The sequence below is a fragment of the Gossypium arboreum genome, chromosome 4 (assembly GCF_025698485.1).
Source record: "Gossypium arboreum isolate Shixiya-1 chromosome 4, ASM2569848v2, whole genome shotgun sequence".
NCBI lineage: Eukaryota > Viridiplantae > Streptophyta > Magnoliopsida > Malvales > Malvaceae > Gossypium > Gossypium arboreum.
The window spans coordinates 117,002,809-117,019,625 of record NC_069073.1 but is presented as its reverse complement, the minus strand read 5'-3'; the positions used below and the strand labels follow the sequence as shown (position 1 = coordinate 117,019,625).

The 16,817-nt window shown below is 31.1% G+C and overlaps 3 protein-coding genes across 4 annotated transcripts; all 3 read left to right on the top strand.

Moving 5' to 3' along the window:
• The first annotated feature begins 2,543 nt into the window (after positions 1-2,543).
• On the top strand, positions 2,544-6,176 carry LOC108457874 (calcium-dependent protein kinase 26-like). The gene is made up of 9 exons (XM_017757064.2): positions 2,544-2,745; positions 3,057-3,875; positions 4,063-4,206; positions 4,292-4,444; positions 4,525-4,640; positions 4,800-4,967; positions 5,061-5,285; positions 5,425-5,573; positions 5,950-6,176. Exons 2-8 carry the CDS (start codon positions 3,146-3,148, stop codon positions 5,545-5,547), a joined length of 1,659 nt encoding a protein of 552 aa, XP_017612553.1. The 5' UTR covers positions 2,544-2,745; positions 3,057-3,145; the 3' UTR covers positions 5,548-5,573; positions 5,950-6,176.
• Positions 6,177-6,873: 697 nt separating this feature from the next.
• Positions 6,874-11,924, top strand: LOC108457922 (CMP-sialic acid transporter 4). Of its 2 annotated transcripts, none has more exons than XM_053026548.1 (15): positions 6,874-7,076; positions 7,507-7,573; positions 7,680-7,728; positions 7,846-7,952; positions 8,030-8,109; positions 8,207-8,282; positions 8,381-8,481; positions 8,709-8,780; positions 9,085-9,133; positions 9,242-9,283; positions 9,532-9,653; positions 9,880-9,939; positions 10,441-10,489; positions 11,126-11,220; positions 11,425-11,924. In XM_053026548.1, the coding sequence occupies exons 3-15, from the start codon at positions 7,692-7,694 to the stop codon at positions 11,474-11,476; spliced, it is 942 nt and encodes a 313-aa protein (XP_052882508.1). In that variant the 5' UTR covers positions 6,874-7,076; positions 7,507-7,573; positions 7,680-7,691; the 3' UTR covers positions 11,477-11,924. The 2 variants fall into 2 exon arrangements, with proteins under 2 accessions (XP_052882508.1, XP_017612622.1); XM_017757133.2 differs by having other exon boundaries at positions 6,888-7,076; positions 7,841-7,952.
• A 1,912-nt stretch (positions 11,925-13,836) lies between these two features.
• On the top strand, positions 13,837-15,846 carry LOC108459492 (cysteine protease XCP1-like). Its single transcript, XM_017758868.2, has 3 exons — positions 13,837-14,374; positions 14,692-15,068; positions 15,500-15,846. The coding sequence occupies exons 1-3, from the start codon at positions 13,909-13,911 to the stop codon at positions 15,713-15,715; spliced, it is 1,059 nt and encodes a 352-aa protein (XP_017614357.1). The 5' UTR covers positions 13,837-13,908; the 3' UTR covers positions 15,716-15,846.
• The last annotated feature ends 971 nt before the right edge of the window (positions 15,847-16,817 follow it).

Genomic DNA, 16,817 nt, shown 5'->3' with positions numbered 1-16,817 from the left:
TAGTCATCAATTTTATATTTTCTATCAATTTAAACATATTCTATGTAAAAATTATTTGTAAAAAATCAAAATTCTTTAAAAATTAGAGAATTCTAAAAATAAATAAAAATTTAAAATCTATAAAATCTATAAATACATAAAATAAAATTAAATACAAATTTTCAAAGCTAAAAATATGAAAATTTTAAAGTTCAAAAAATCAAACAAGTTCGAGAACATGAAACAAATAAGTCTAAAATTAATTTTAGATTCTTATTTTTATTTACATGCAAAATTAGGTAGAAATTATTGACCAAATACATATAGGTACAAACCTCCTACGTCGTCGTATTCTCCCATTTTGAGAAACATCAACCCCATCGTATCTCTGTGTTTTTTTAATCAAAATAACATATAATTTTATTTTGTAAAGTACAAAAATATAATAAATATTATTTAAATAATAAATATTATTATTAAATATATAAAAAATTAAATATAAACATGATACAATATACAAGTTAATTATTATGAGATATTTTTTTGGAATTTTTAATTATTATGAGATATAAATAAGTATAAATTGTCATATATTTTATATTTAAAATGTAAAAAAAAATCATGTGATAATCTTTTATTCATTTATAAAAGAAAAAACAAAACTTCATTATTATCATAGTTGATATAGTATACATGTATCTGAAACGTGTACGTAGGGGTATTGGACAAAATGTGTCATGCTTTGTCACCATGAGACAGAAGATATTTTGTACATCTTTCGAAATTGCCTGGTTGCTAAAGATGTTTGAAAGTACTTTATGCAGAAATATTACCTACCCTAATTTTTCTCAAGAAATCTCTCAGATTGGATTAGGATAAACTTTTTAAAAATTATTAAGACATCCGTATGTTGGGTGATACAATACAGTATAGCACATGACTGGGATCAAAACAAAGAAGGTAAATTTTGATTATGGGTGCTCCTTAAGTAATTATTGAAATGGTAGGATAGCTACATGTTAGTGTTGTTAGGAAATTAGGTTAGGTTTTATTCATCGAAAAAAAGATTTGTTTTTTGAAATTTTTAATATTATAAATATAGATATAAATATAAATATAATATAATTACAAATACAAATCTAAATAATTATAAAGTAAAACCAAACCAATATAAATCACCTGAAAAAAAAGGAAAAGAAAAGATTAAACCTACAAAATACAAATATTTATTATTTTTATATTCATTAAAAGATAAAACTTTTGACATATTATAACACGCATAAAATTACTAAATAAGCGTTAATTGAGTCTTAACTCAATTGACATGAGCATTGTTGTCAATGCAAGAAGACGTGAGTTTAAATGCGTTGAAGCGTATTATCCTCTTATTTATAGGTTGAGGACGACTATAAGTAATCCTATTTTTTCTAGAATAATTATTTCTATTATATATTTATTAATGTTTTACAAAATATATTACTAAGATTACTAATTTTCATGAGAAAAAAATTCTAATTTCAATTTAAGCCAAAGAAAAATGAGTTTGTTTGTTTTTGGTAAATTATATACATAAATATTTTTTAAAATCTGTATTGATAACTTAACAAGTTTTTTATTTAAAAAAAAAAACCTTTTAAAAAATTAATATTAAGTAAATTGGTCTCTCTTAAAAACAAAATTAGAGTAATTTAATCTTTTGTCAAATTCAAAGGTGAGTAACTAAGAATAATTAATCATAAATGCTAATGTTTTCGTCAATTGTACATATTTTTTCGGTATAGTAATAAATTTAACTCTCAAAGTTTATATATTTTGTCAATTTAGTATTAATTTAATAAATTTAACTCGCAACATCTATACGTCTTGTCAATATTTATGCTAGGGTTGAGTAAGGAAAATCGAAAATTCATCCGAAATGAGGTATTTGGACGGTTTATATAATATAAGTTAAAATTGCGGTTACACGAAACAAAATCAATTCTATTTTTATTTAAATATAATTAATTTTAATTTTTATGATATAGAAATAAATATTTTATTTAAAATAGTGAAAATAATTTAAGAGTTCTTGAAAAATTATTGTTTTTTAGAAATATTTATGAAAAATACTTTGAAATTTTGTCAAATAATATTTAAAAGTCATAAAATAAAGCTCATTTTTTCTAAAATAAGTCTGAAAATCTTAAACCAAAAATTAATACGAAAAACCGAGAATCAAACCAAACTGAACCGAATTACGATAGTCAGTTCATAAAATCCAAAAAATCCGACCAAATCGAACTGATATTACCTCTAATTTACGCAAAATATATAAAAATCGAGAGCTAAATTTATTATTATACTAATCAAAATTACATGGAAAGTATTAATGTTGTGATTAATTATTTTAACTACTCGTTTTCGAAATTGACATGGATTAAATTGTTCCAATTTTTTTAAAGTAAACCAATTTGCTTAATATCAAGATTAGGAGGGATCGAGAAGGTACTTTTACCTAAAAGAAATTCCACAAAAACAAAATATTAATTTATTATACATATTGAATTAATGTCTAAACATAAAAATAAAAAATAAAAATACACATCCAGTCAGTCAGTTGAACCGATGTTTCTCAAAACAGCAACCCAAAAATAAGCAAACAAGAAAAACGGAATCAAAATTCAAACATTAAAAACAATCCATCACCCCCCCATAGCCATTTCCTTCTTCGTCTCTCCTTCTGTCATCTCTTTTTCTCTTTTTCTCTTTTTCTTTTACTCCAAACTGGTAATTCTTCCTATCTCTGGATTCTTCTCTTTTTTTTTTTTTTAGTTTTGATTCTTGTGTTGTGTTTTTACATGTTTCTAGCTTGATTTTCTCTTTCATATTTTCTTTTTCTGGATTTCTGTTCTTACTTTTCCTTTTTGATTGATGTTATGTTAGAAAGATGGTAACTTTGCATGTTTGAAGCTCTGATCCGATGTGGGATTGTTTCAATGTTTAGATTTAAAGCTCATTTTTTTATGATGGTAATGAAGTGCCCAATGATGGGTTCGTCCCAAATTTTCTTATTTTCTATTCCATTTTTATTGTTGCAGTGTGGGATTTTGATGATTATTTATATATATATATATATATGCTTGGATGAGGAAAACAGTGTTGTTGTGGGGGAAACTTTGATTGTTTGATGGGCAATACATGCCGTGGACCTTCCAAGGGGAATCTTTGTAAGGGTTACAACACTTCTTCACATTGTTCTAGTTCTAATAACAATAATAATAATCCCCCTTCTAAGCCATTAATTCCCCGAGAATCCGGCAAAGAAACCGGCGAAAACGATAATCATTCGGCTTCTATTAGGGCCAGCGAACAAGAAAGCATCATGAAACTTGGGAATGATAACCAGACCTATTTTGTTTTGGGTCATAAGACTCCCAACATTCGTGACCTTTACACTTTAGGTCCTAAGTTAGGACAAGGACAGTTTGGGACTACGTATTTGTGTACCGAGCTTTCCACGGGTATCGAGTACGCTTGCAAGTCGATATCAAAGAGGAAGTTGGTTGCCAAAGAGGATGTGGATGATGTTAGGAGGGAGATTCAGATAATGTATCATTTAGCCGGTCATAAGAATATTGTGACGATTAAAGGCACGTACGAGGATTCTTTGTATGTGCATATTGTGATGGAGCTTTGCTCTGGAGGGGAGTTGTTTGACCGGATTATCCAGAGGGGGCATTACACCGAGAGGAAGGCAGCTGAATTGACTAGGATCATTGTTGGGGTCGTCGAGGCTTGTCATTCCCTCGGGGTTATGCATAGAGATTTAAAGCCGGAGAATTTCTTGTTAGTTAACAAGGACGATGATTTCTCTCTCAAGGCGATTGATTTCGGACTCTCTGTATTCTTTAAACCAGGTACGAAATGAAATATTCTAAGTTTTGCAATCTTATATTTCTACTGAAAGCATTCGAGTACGACATTATGCGGTATATTCTATATTGTGAACGCCTGTTAAACACAATGTGTTGATTAACGTGGAGTAATTAAGCCCCTTTAGCTAGAATCGAGTTGGTTGACATAATGTGTTGTTTGCTACTTTAGGACAAGTTTTTACTGATGTGGTCGGAAGCCCATATTATGTCGCCCCTGAAGTACTCCAAAAACATTATGGACCAGAAGCTGACGTATGGACTGCAGGAGTTATACTCTATATATTGCTAAGTGGTGTTCCACCATTTTGGGGCGGTATTTATGATGTTTTGTGGTATTGTATTATTACGAGTTTTCAAGGAACTCTATACTCATAAGTTTTTTTTCGTATGTTCTTCAGAAACACAGCAAGGAATATTCGATGCCGTGTTGAAAGGGTTTATTGACTTCGATTCAGAACCATGGCCCCTAATATCTGATAGCGCAAAGGACCTAATCCGGAAGATGTTATGCTCTCGACCTTCAGAGCGGCTCACTGCTCACAAAGTATTATGTACGTAGCATCATTTCATACTTAATAAATAAATAAAGGATCAAATTGTGATATCTTTTGCCTCCTTTTTATTTGATTAGGTCATCCTTGGATTTGTGAAAATGGGGTTGCTCCCGATAAGGCACTGGATCCAGCTATACTTTCTCGTCTTAAACAATTCTCGGCAATGAATAAACTAAAGAAGCTGGCTTTACGGGTAAGATTCTCAAGGCTGCATCTGTGTACAATGGCGTTTTCTTTATATTTCTGGCTTGTCTTTGTACTTAATATCATAAGAGTTTAGTTTCAAGCACATTGAGCTTCATATTCGATTTAAACATGCTCCGGTTTAGGGTTAATGTATCTGTGCAATCAGGTAATAGCTGAAAGTCTATCAGAGGAGGAGATTGCTGGTTTGAGAGAAATGTTTAAATCAATGGATACTGATAACAGTGGTGCAATCACATTCGATGAACTCAAAGCTGGTTTGCGAAGATATGGTTCAACCTTGAAAGATGCAGAGATAAGGGCCCTTATGGATGCCGTAAGTTTGTTATGAAGCAGATATCTAAATATTAGCTTCATGTTCTTTTGCCATAAGTTACTAAAAATCTGAACTTATTTTATTTGTTCTCAGGCTGATATCGACAATAGTGGGACCATTGATTACGGAGAATTTATAGCTGCAACAGTTCACCTTAATAAACTAGAGCACGAGGAACATCTCGTTGCTGCATTCCAATACTTCGACAAGGATAGAAGTGGCTATATTACGGTTGATGAGCTTCAACAAGCTTGGGCTGAGTATAACTTGACAGATGTTTTGTTCGAGGATATTATTAGAGAAGTTGATCAAGATAATGTATGTCATTTCGCCAGCATGACTGGATTGGCATAGCTAATTTAGTCATTGATCTTTGTTTACATTAGCCTAAAAGGTGGTGTTTGTGCAAATTTTGTTGACAAAGTGTCAAATTTTACGACTTTCTGCCTTATTTCAGGACGGAAGAATTGATTATGGTGAATTCGTTGACATGATGAAAAAAGGCAATGGATGGATTGGTAGACGAACCATGCGAAACAGTCTGAATATTAGCATGAGAAATTCACACGATTCTCAATAATTTCCAGCCGCGCACATCATGTACAGGTATCTTTGAACTGTCTCGTTATATCCTCTTTCTGGTTTCCAGAAGCATCTTTTTCTTTTTTTCTGTTTCTGGATAGTTGAAGCTCAAGTAAAAGAAACAGCTTGTGGTTTAATCTATTTAGGATATAAATCGGAGTAATACAAAAATAGAGAAGTCGATAACTTGTATAGAATGATAATGAGCCAATTCGTTATTTTCGTGTTAGTGTTGCATTATATAGCTGTGCATTTAGATACCATCACACTGGCAACTATAAATCCGTAGGGTTGTCAAATTTTTTCCCGGTCCTCGTATTTGGTAGCTGGAGTTGTTAACCATTTGCTAACAGGTAAAACCCAATCCAGAAAACTGAAGGTTTTGCTTGGTGTTTGGCAGATTGTACAGCAAAGCAAAGAAGAAGATGGTTGGTGGTAAAGCTTTGAAGCAAACTAGGCTATGGTGTTGAGGGACTTTTTTTCTGACCCACAAGAAATTGATGGTTATTCAAAGTTCTGTGTTGAACATTTTTTCTGAAATGCTATTGGTTTAATATAAAGTATGACCAATCGTAGACTTTGTAAATTATACTTCCAAGTTATTATTAGCAATCTCTTTGATTAAAATTTTTGAATTATATTTATAAATTTAATTTATTTTAATATATTCATAATTTATATCTATTAAAATTTATGTAAAAACCAAATGAAATTTTGATTAAGAAAATCATGAAATTTTTTACTATGCATGGATTTTTACCCATTTTATATATAAAAAAAGTATGATTTTCGAATAACTCATGAAACTAATTTAATAAAAGGTTTTAAATATAGTATAGATAATTTCACCGATACACTCGATTAATGTCGAAGTAGTTTAGTTAAATCAATTAAAACTAAGATCAGTTGACCTAACTATTGTTAAAGCTCGGTTGGCTATGTGTTAGAAATCGGTTCAATCGACCAAATAAATCAATTATACAACTTTAATTTTTTTAAAGCATTATTCACCTTTAATTATTATATGAGATTTTATACACAAAATATCAAATATTTCATTAAAATAATTTTTTAAAAAGGAGCTGCCAAACAATAGCCTCAAATAGCTTTGATTTTTCACAACTGCCCCTTAATCCAGCTTTATTTTCCAAAGTATTCAATTGCACTTTGATTTGATTTTAGGTAGCCTTTGTATGGGCGGTATATTTATCTCTGGGAAGGTTAAAAACAACGATAATGATAAAATTAATTACTATAATTGTAAGGTAAAAAATTCTACCGCATCACAACCATTGTTCATCCAGAAGCACCCTTAAATAATGGGCTGAATCTCATCATTGGCCTTTAGATTACAAATCTCAAAAGCCCATGAACTGGGCTCAAAGTACAGTTTCAATCTGGCCATTGTTCTTTTCCTTAGTTTCCCTTCACCCAAAAACAAAACTGTTCTTAGCAAAAAAAAAAAAAAAACAGTGAGATCTGCTGCGAGCTGATTCGAAAATGGAGTATCGCAAAATCAAAGATGAGGTATTATTATTTTTTCTTTATATTCTTTTTCTCATCAACTCGCAACGTTCTTCATTATCATATCTGGATGCCAAATTGAATCCGTCGTCACTGATATTTTTAGGTTGATTTTGGCTACAATTCTAGTTTGTTTTATTTAACGGCATTATACTTTATTTTTTCCTTTAGTTTATTATGTGAATCTAGTGGCTGTTTTTCTCCTTGAATTCCTCAAAATTTTGATGTGATTGTTTTGTTTTGTTTACTGGATTGAAGAAATGTTAATTTAAAGTGTTTCCGATTATAGTAAATTTAGTTTTGCGATCTCGTTAATTTTTAATCTCGTAAAAATAAATAAATTTTGTTTACGTGCTGATTTGTGGAATTTGTTCAAGATTAAGAGGCTTAATCCGATCTTTTATTATGGTTTTGAATGAATTTTGACTTGTAGGATAATGATGGAGGAACACTAAGTAATGACATTGAGAATCTACGAGGCATAGGGTTTTCGGGGGTTGGTATGTTTTGGTTAAAGTGCAATTCGATTGCTGTGCAATTTCAATTTTACGAATTTTATCCTGACTTTGTTTTTTCGTTTTTGTTATGATTTCCACTGATATGCAGCTTCTGTAAGTAATGTTCCTCCAAGGGAACAGGCCAAGTGGAAACGCAAGTAAGATCTGCTTATATGATCTGTTTTGTTTTTACTAATATTAGCTTCAAACAAGAAAAAACAAATAAACAGAAAATATAATTTCTGATGGTTTCCTTTTTCTCTTGAGTAGGACAGTTGTTACAGTTGCATTGACTTTTCTTACAAGTTCACAAGCAATACTTATTGTCTGGTCGAAGAGAGCTGGGAAGTACGAGTATAGTGTTACCACAGCCAACTTTTTGGTGAGTGGAATGGTCATCTTGTGTTTCCACTTGACATGATGCTCCTGGGATTGACCAACTTTTATTTTGGGAAACAGGTGGAGACTTTGAAATGTGCTTTGTCACTTGCAGCCTTGGCAAGAATATGGAAAAGTGAAGGTGTTACAGAAGATAACAGGTAAGTTTACTTGAGATTGCTTAAATCTATTTTTTTTTATTAATATGGACTATGGAGATGATTGACATATTTTTTTCCTTCATTTTCATTGAACCAGGTTGAGTACAACCCTTGATGAAGTTATTGTTTATCCCATTCCTGCTTTACTTTATCTTGTCAAGAATTTGCTGCAGGTGAATTTCTTTTATTGTTTGTTTTTCTTGTAAGTAATGTTACGAAGTTCTTATTTTCCACATTGTAATTGTATGTGCTTTTCAATTTTATGTTGCAGTATTATATCTTTGCCTATGTTGATGCACCGGGTTATCAGATACTAAAGAACCTGAATATTATCAGTACTGGTGTTTTGTATCGTATCATCCTTAAGAAAAAGTAAGCTTCTTAAAACCATGCATGTTGATGTTTTTCATAGAAAAGAGTTGATGGATAACATCTGCTGATTGTTTAGTATAGCTTAGCATGGCAATGGAACTTCTCAGTAATGATAAGTTCTATGAAATAAACCTTAATATACATTCAAGTGGAAAATATGCTTAACTACACATATATTCTGAACATTTTGGATTCCATTCATTTTGCTCTTATTTACTTTGATTCAGGTTAAGTGATATTCAATGGGCAGCTTTTATTCTTCTATGTGCTGGCTGCACCACAGCACAACTGAATTCTCGGTAAGAATCATAAAACCTTTCTAATTGTTCCCTTGATTGGATGGATCCACAGTTTGTTTCTGAGCACATGCTTGTTTGATGGAAACTTATTGACCTTGGAGATTGTCTTACTGCTGTTTTCTGATGGTTTACGTGGACGATGAATGCCTAAAATTGTTTTCTAATGATTGAACCATTTGTACTTGTATACTTTATATGGTTATGAGTAGACTATTTGAAATGGGGACATGCTGTTCTCAATTTGAAATATTTATAAGATTTATCACTTGGCCGTGCCTTATTCAATTTGCATTATACTTTGCAGTTCTGATCATGTACTTCAAACATCTCTGCCAGGTTGGATAATGGCAATTGTAAGTTGCCAAAATATATGTCTTTTAGTCCAATAAAGGAGAAAAGTGAAATTGATTTATTGCTTCAGAATCAAAATTGTTAATCATTTATCTTTATTTGTTTTGCAGGTGATGGCCCTTTTGAGTGGATTTGCTGGAGTGTACACCGAGGTAAGCTTTTTTAGATACTTGTTCCATTTCTTCTTTTCTAAGCTGAAAATTGTTTTTGGATGATAGTTAAGGTGTTTTGCCAATGTTGACCGTTCTGGTTCTGGTTGAATTAATTGATTTATAATTCTTCTCTATCAATGAAAAAGTCTTAATTCAGTTAAAAACATACAGAGTTTCTGCTGAGTTCAACTAGCAAAATTCTTGACTGTGACATAGAATTCATGTTGGTTATTTACTTCTGCTGGCAGGCTATAATTAAGAAGCGCCCATCAAGGAATATAAATGTGCAGAATTTCTGGTTGTATATTTTCGGAATGGCCTTCAATGCTATAGCAATACTGATACAAGATTTTGATGCTGTCATGAACAAGTAATCTGAGCCTTTAAATTTGTTACTGGCTCTTATCTTAGAAACATTATTATTTACTCTGCATGTCATCGTGCATGTGCATGTATGCAACTCATTACTTGTAGATGCATATGATATATGTCTTACAAAATGAACAATCATCTTAAAATAGGCTTCTGTTTTAATAACTTCATAGTTCCGTGGTCGTTCTTTCTGTTATATTTTGAAATTTGTTTTGTTTGCTCAGGGGCTTCTTCCATGGATACTCGATAATTACCACTCTCATGATCCTTAATCATGCACTAAGGTATTACATTCTCCTTTCTGGCTCAAGGAAGCGTGCTAGCAGCTAGTTTCTGACTCCATTTCCAGTTTTGCTGTTGACATTGTATCTAGGAAGATATTGCAATCTTTTCAGATCGATATATGGAATTAAAGTTTGTTTGTTATTAGAGAACACTGTGAACCTCAAGAAAATGTTCATATTGCAATTTTATAATTATCAGAACTCGGAATAACATATTTAATAGGCAATGAGCTACACTACTAGCAATCAAGGGGTGACTAACTCTTCTCTTCTGATCTGCCCCTTCAATACTTCAAGAAATGGAAGTTCTGATGTTCAACAAATTAACTATAGCTAGATCTAAGAAGAATCTCTGGTTTCTGCCAAAGTATATCTTCATTTTGCAATGAGAGCTTAGATTTGTATGATCATTGTCCTTTTCCTAGTGAAGTACTATTTTAAAGACCTTTTAATTTCCATATTTTGCTTTCTGAAATATGCTTATATTTGTTTCATTTGCAGTGGAATTGCTGTATCAATGGTAATGAAATATGCAGACAATATTGTGAAGGTAAGATATGACCCAAAATTTCATGTTAGTCAATCATTGATTTGTCTGCATTTACATCCATCTCTCTGATTTTTTAAGAAACTTGTTAGGCATGTCATGGTTATCAGTAATGATCATGCATTTGCATGGCATAATGAAGGAAGTTGCTTGTCTTTCTTAAGTTGACTGGGTTTCTTGTTTATTCCTCTGCTTCCACTATATGTAATATCCAGTTTTCTTGCTGCTGAAACCTGTAAGTAAGGTGCTTTATTTTAATGAGCAAGAATGTCATCTTCTGTCTTTTGATTATACTATTTACAACATTGCTGCAACCCAAGCTAAGTGGTATGCAGTTTAATAATATGTTAAGAATCTTTAGCTGCATACTAGAAGCCTCCTCGAAAGAAATTGAAGCTAAGGAATGACTTTGTGGCTTCCTAATGTTATACTCCAAGTGTCCAGTGAATTATTTAACCACACTTGAAACTAAAATTATTTCGATGGATCAAACCTTATGCAAATTAACTTTTTAACATAAAGTAAACATCAGCCTATTCAGAGAAGTGATAAAAGGGATCAAATGGTACATTCATAGCATATTAGTAACCATTTTGAATCCTTCAGTTGAAGTTCCATTGTCTATTCAATGTGGTGCAGGTCTATTCTACTTCAGTGGCAATGCTTCTCACTGCCGTTGTTTCAGTGTTTCTGTTCGGCTTCAATCTTACCCTTGCTTTCTTCCTCGGTGCTACGTAAGTTATCTCTGGCCACATTTTAATATCCATACAATAGATAGTCTCTCTTGTATTGAAGCTTCAAATCTGGCATCTAGCATAATTCAGAGCATGACCGTCTGGTAATTGGTCCTGCACATACATATAGGGAGTATAGCATTTCGTCTGGATCAAAACATGTGGCAATTATGTATAATTTCTGTATTTCTCTTGTTATTGCAGTGTTGTATCGGTATCGGTATACTTGCACTCTGCCGGGAAGCTGCAAAGATAGTGACTTCCTGCTCTATGTTGGCCCGACATTGTAAAGTCTTGTGCACTGAGGTTATTTCATTTCATTTCATATTTGTTCCCACTTCTTCAATCACTATGCTACTTGGACTCGAGTGTGAATGCTGGATATAGATATGTGCCTAACATGGGTCGGGTACAGTTACTTCAAGCTAGAATCCGAGCAACATAGTTATATTATTACGTTATAATCTCATAGCCAAAGTGGAAATAGTCATAGATAAGTTTTGTTGGTTCATTTAGTTCAACATTGTTAAAGGTGGTAAGTACCCAGATTTTCTATTCATTGTTTAACCTTTATTTATTTTACAGCAGTTACATAGTTGACGGGTTTAAGCTGGTGTTTAGAACTTTTATAATTATTTGTAAAATTACTGATTTTAGTCATTTATATTAATATAAATTATTAACATATTAAAGATATTTTTAAATGATTATGATTTGATGGTATTGAGAACATCATTTAAATCTTTTTAAGTTGATATATGTACTTTAATTCATTTAAGATTCGTTTATATTTATAAATAATCTGAACATATTTTGTCTGATTATGTTATTTTATTTTTAAAAATATTGTTTTTATTTATTTATAATAATTATATATTTATTAAGTTCTTAAACATAAACAGCCGACGAAATAACCCGTAAATAATTTAACTTATGTGTTAATGTTTATATGAATTATTATATATTTAAATTTATATAAAATAAATTACATATTATAAAAAAATAATACTAATTTATTGTATATTAGAATGGTTTTTGTTAAAGCAATGAGGTGAGTATTTAACAGAGACGATTAGATTTGATCATTAAGTCGGGAGTATTTGGGTAAAAATATAATATTTATTTTTAAATGGGTCAGGTGTCTAGTAAGAATTTTTGGCTTGCTTGTTAAGTTGTAACAATTTTATTGTTGTATAATTTTTTAATGTATTTTTATTTTGTTGAGAAATATTTATTTTAATATTTTTAGTGTATTTAATTTATTATATTTTTAAATTTGTAATATAAAAAATTTAATACAATCAAATCGGATCAGACTCGAGTTTTGTTTTTTTTTTTTTATCACAATCAGACTCAGACAAAATTTTAAATTTATTTTTTAAGTCAAACCTAAACTAAAAAATGAGTTTACAATTTCACATCGATTCGACATATGATCAGGTAAAGACAATCAGCCATATCCTCCACAATTGTCTTATTTTTTATACTCTTAAACTTTGTGGCATTGATAATAATATATTCTTTTAAATGCTGACAAGACTGTTCAATATTATGAATCTAGTCAACGACAATACAATTAAAGCCTCTGAATAGGGTCTAAGCTAGAAACTTATGTTAAAAAATTAAAAATAAATTATAAATTTTTGGTGTGAAAGTGTAAATTCACTTTATGTAATTTTACAAAATCTATACTAAATGAATTGCCCTAACCGGCCTATTAAGCTAGCTCAAGTAATACTACATTTACCCACTTGACCTATGTATTTTAGACGTCATGGATTCTAATCTCTTACACAACGTTTTTTAACGGTCATGATTTCCTTTATTCAGGTATTCAAAGTTGAAACCAAAACCTTGAGATATATTACTTACAGCTCTCAACAAAAACATTAGTTTTGTGTTATATTTTATCTCTTTTAATAAGAGAATGATAAATTAAATTTTTTCTCTTGATTTTTAACTTTTTTATTGAAAATAATAATTTTCTTTATATATATTTCTAGGAAATAATCAGCTGCTTATACGAAACTGAAATATCAATTGAAAAGCCATCATTTTGTCTAATTCTATTGAAATATATACAAACTTTTGAAATGGCACATGTATATGCAATAATTGCTTCTTTGCCCCACTTTTCTGACTAAATGTATTTCTTATATTAGATTGGTTTGAGGTTTGGGAAAAAAAGTACTTCTTTTTTTTTTTGCTAGGAAAGATTGTTTTTTGGGTCGGTTTTGAACCTTATTGACTTTAAAGTATTTATATTCGATTTTAGTCGTAAATTTTTATTTTTTATTCCAGAGAAAGTTGATAGAACTTAGGGGAAAACAAAAAGAGCATATACATCATCATAACAATAACTACTTTTATACTCAACACGTAAAAACAAATTCATAGAAAAACAGAATTTTACATTAAATTAATATGATAAAAAGAATAATGTAATCTTGGAAGAAACTTAAACCCTAATGAGTATACTTAGAACAAAAGTCTGTCAATAAAGATCCAATCGTAAAGACTTAGTTTTCTACCCCCTCCATTGTTCATTTTCTCCACCTTCACTTGAAAGCAATATTCAAAGCTTTAAAAAAATAAACACATCCATATATAAATAACACTAATGCCCCCTTCTCAAAATCCACCCATCTCTTCTTCTTCTTCTTCTTCTTCTTCCAGTGTTCGTCAACAATGGCTATCTCTTTGCTTTCCAAATTCTCCACTCAAACCCTACTCATTGCATCCATTTTCGTAGTTTCAGCTCTGGGTCACGATTTCTCTATCGTGGGCTATTCGCCGGAAGATTTGGGTTCTGCCGATAAACTCATCGAGCTCTTCGAGTCATGGATATCGAAGCACGGAAAAATCTACGAGTCCATTGAGGAGAAGCTAATGAGGTTCGAGGTTTTTAAGGATAATCTTAAACATATCGATAAGAGGAACAAGGAAATCAGTAGCTACTGGCTGGGGTTGAATGAGTTCGCTGATTTGAGTCATGACGAGTTCAAGAAAATGTATTTGGGACTCAGACCAGATGTTAGACGAAGATCCCAGTCGACTAAAGACTTTAGTTATGGCGATGTGGTTGAGTTGCCCAAATCCGTTGATTGGCGAAAGAAAGGAGCTGTCACTCCGGTCAAGAACCAAGGCTCTTGCGGTATGCATGCATGAAAATATAAAATTATCGAAGTTTTTGTTTTAAGGATTAAATTTTAATTTTAAAATTTTCAAGGGTTTAAAATAAATAATTTACCATACTTTTATTAAAATTAGTCGAGGACCACGACAAAGAATCGACATATCTTATTATTTTATATTAAGAGAATAACAAATAATATTTGAATTTTATATATTTTTATAAATTTGTTATATAATTTATTTTACCGTCAATCTAATATATATAATATATATATATATATATATTTATGGAGTTTGGAAAATTTGATGGTAACATTGGAAAGCATAAATATGCAGGTAGCTGTTGGGCATTTTCAACAGTAGCAGCAGTGGAAGGCATAAACAAGATTGTGACCGGCAACTTAACGTCGTTATCGGAGCAAGAGCTGATCGACTGCGACACATCGTTCAACAATGGGTGCAACGGAGGTCTGATGGATTACGCATTCCAGTTCATCATCGCCAATGGCGGACTCCATAAAGAACAAGACTACCCTTACCTAATGGAAGAAGGCACCTGCGAAGAAAAGAAGGAAGAAATGGAAGTGGTGACCATCACTGGTTACCATGACGTCCCTGAAAACGACGAGCAAAGTCTGTTGAAAGCTTTGGCTCATCAACCGCTCAGTGTCGCCATTGAAGCTTCCGGCAGAGATTTCCAGTTCTACAGTGGGGTAAGTTAAATGCTTATTTATTCACCTTTTATTTTTATCAAGGTCAAATTGCAGTTTTAGTAGCTCAATTTTGGTTAAATTTGAAATTTATTTTTTATACTTTAATTTGGCATAATTTGATGGTTATCTCACGATTTTGGCTTCTAAATTATACATGTTTTCTGATTTCGGTACTTCATTTTTTTTTTGTTTTCGTTAGGTACTAAAATAGGAAAACAAATATAGCTCAGAAGTGAAATCATGAATAAAACCTTAGCTCATCCCAACAACAAAATAAAAAAGAAAAGAAAAACCATACGATGAACATGGTTTAAGAAAATGTATTTTTAAGAAAAATAGATAAAAATTATGGGAAATTAAAATACAATAACTAATGTCCTAACAGAGGGACCAAAACAAGAAATTGACCTTTGTATTGACAAAAATGTTAGGGTGTATTCAACGGGCCATGTGGAGCAGAGCTGGATCATGGGGTGGCAGCCGTAGGGTACGGAACAACAAAGGGGTCAGATTACATAATAGTGAAGAACTCGTGGGGAGCCAAATGGGGAGAAAAAGGGTTCATACGGATGAAGAGGAACACCGGCAAAGCTGAAGGCCTTTGTGGTATCAACAAAATGGCTTCTTATCCCACCAAGAAAAACTGATCAACACCTTTGATTTCTTCCTCTTTTTAAGCTTTTTTTTTTATTTTTATTTTTATTTTTCTATGTTCACAAAATTTGCTGCCCAATGTCCCTTTGGTTATAATAAAAATTCCTCATAATTTCGTTTTAAATACTTTGTTATTATTATTATTTTGAGAAGGTTGAGAATTCAATTGAGCCGAGTCGAATCGAATCGAATCGAGTCAAAAAATTTCAAGTCAAGTCAAGTCGAATTGACGAGTCTTATTATTTATACACAATATTGTGTTTACATAGACCAGTTATTTAACTAGCAGACAAAATATATATTATTTAACTACATAAACAACATAATTGAAAAAGCTTTTCCTTCTAACTTTACAAAATGAAAATATTTATCAAAATGACGTAGTTTTGTCTTTCCTTATTCAGATTTTCGGATAACTCGAATTGTGTAATTCATATTCGAGTTAACTGAAAATTTTGATTTTTTATTCGAGTTGATCCGATTAACTCGAATACTCGAACTTAAAATTTTTATCAAGCTTTTTGAATCGAATCGAATTTTACTCACCCCTAATTTTGAGTATATGAGTAGAATCATAAACATTTGCCTTGAATAACTATAATTAGAATTAATTATTATAATGCATCTAGATTATAAACAGGAGGAGCGTAGCTAGGGTAGGTAGGGCCGACCCTCTTAAAATGGAAAATTCTCCATTTAGGTCTCTTTAAAATTTATAAAAATTTAAATTAGTAAAGGTAAAATTACACTTTGACCCTACTACAAATGATAAAAATTTAATTTATTTTTTAAAAATTATAAAGATATAAATATTAAAATGGTGAAATTGCATTTTTTTTCTACCTTAAAAATACACAATTTTAATTTTGACCCCACTAAAGAAATTTCTGACTTCACCCCTGATTATAAAATATATGGTCAGAAAATAATATATATTAATTTTACAGTATAAAATAGGGTGGTTTATATGTATATGCTGAAAAAACAAAATTGAAGAGGTATGCTTGAATTTTTAAAATTTATTGATGTATATGCTGTTTCTGGAGAGAAAGGAAAGTAGGATATGTTTTTACTGTCGTGCCAGTGAAAACACGT

Bases quoted from the DNA above. Each gene is read 5' to 3' on its own strand.
- LOC108457874 (XM_017757064.2), top strand. From the start codon at position 3,146: ATGGGCAATACATGCCGTGGACCTTCCAAGGGGAATCTTTGTAAGGGT. The intron at 4,207-4,291 runs GTATTTATGATG...TATGTTCTTCAG, and splicing joins TGTTCCACCATTTTGGGGCG to AAACACAGCAAGGAATATTC. The intron at 4,968-5,060 runs GTAAGTTTGTTA...ATTTGTTCTCAG, and splicing joins TAAGGGCCCTTATGGATGCC to GCTGATATCGACAATAGTGG.
- LOC108457922 (XM_017757133.2), top strand. From the start codon at position 7,050: ATGGAGTATCGCAAAATCAAAGATGAG. The intron at 8,283-8,380 runs GTGAATTTCTTT...TTTATGTTGCAG, and splicing joins TTGTCAAGAATTTGCTGCAG to TATTATATCTTTGCCTATGT. The intron at 10,490-11,125 runs GTAAGATATGAC...AATGTGGTGCAG, and splicing joins ATGCAGACAATATTGTGAAG to GTCTATTCTACTTCAGTGGC.
- LOC108459492 (XM_017758868.2), top strand. From the start codon at position 13,909: ATGGCTATCTCTTTGCTTTCCAAATTCTCCACTCAAACCCTACTCATT. The intron at 14,375-14,691 runs GTATGCATGCAT...ATAAATATGCAG, and splicing joins CAAGAACCAAGGCTCTTGCG to GTAGCTGTTGGGCATTTTCA. The intron at 15,069-15,499 runs GTAAGTTAAATG...CAAAAATGTTAG, and splicing joins ATTTCCAGTTCTACAGTGGG to GGTGTATTCAACGGGCCATG.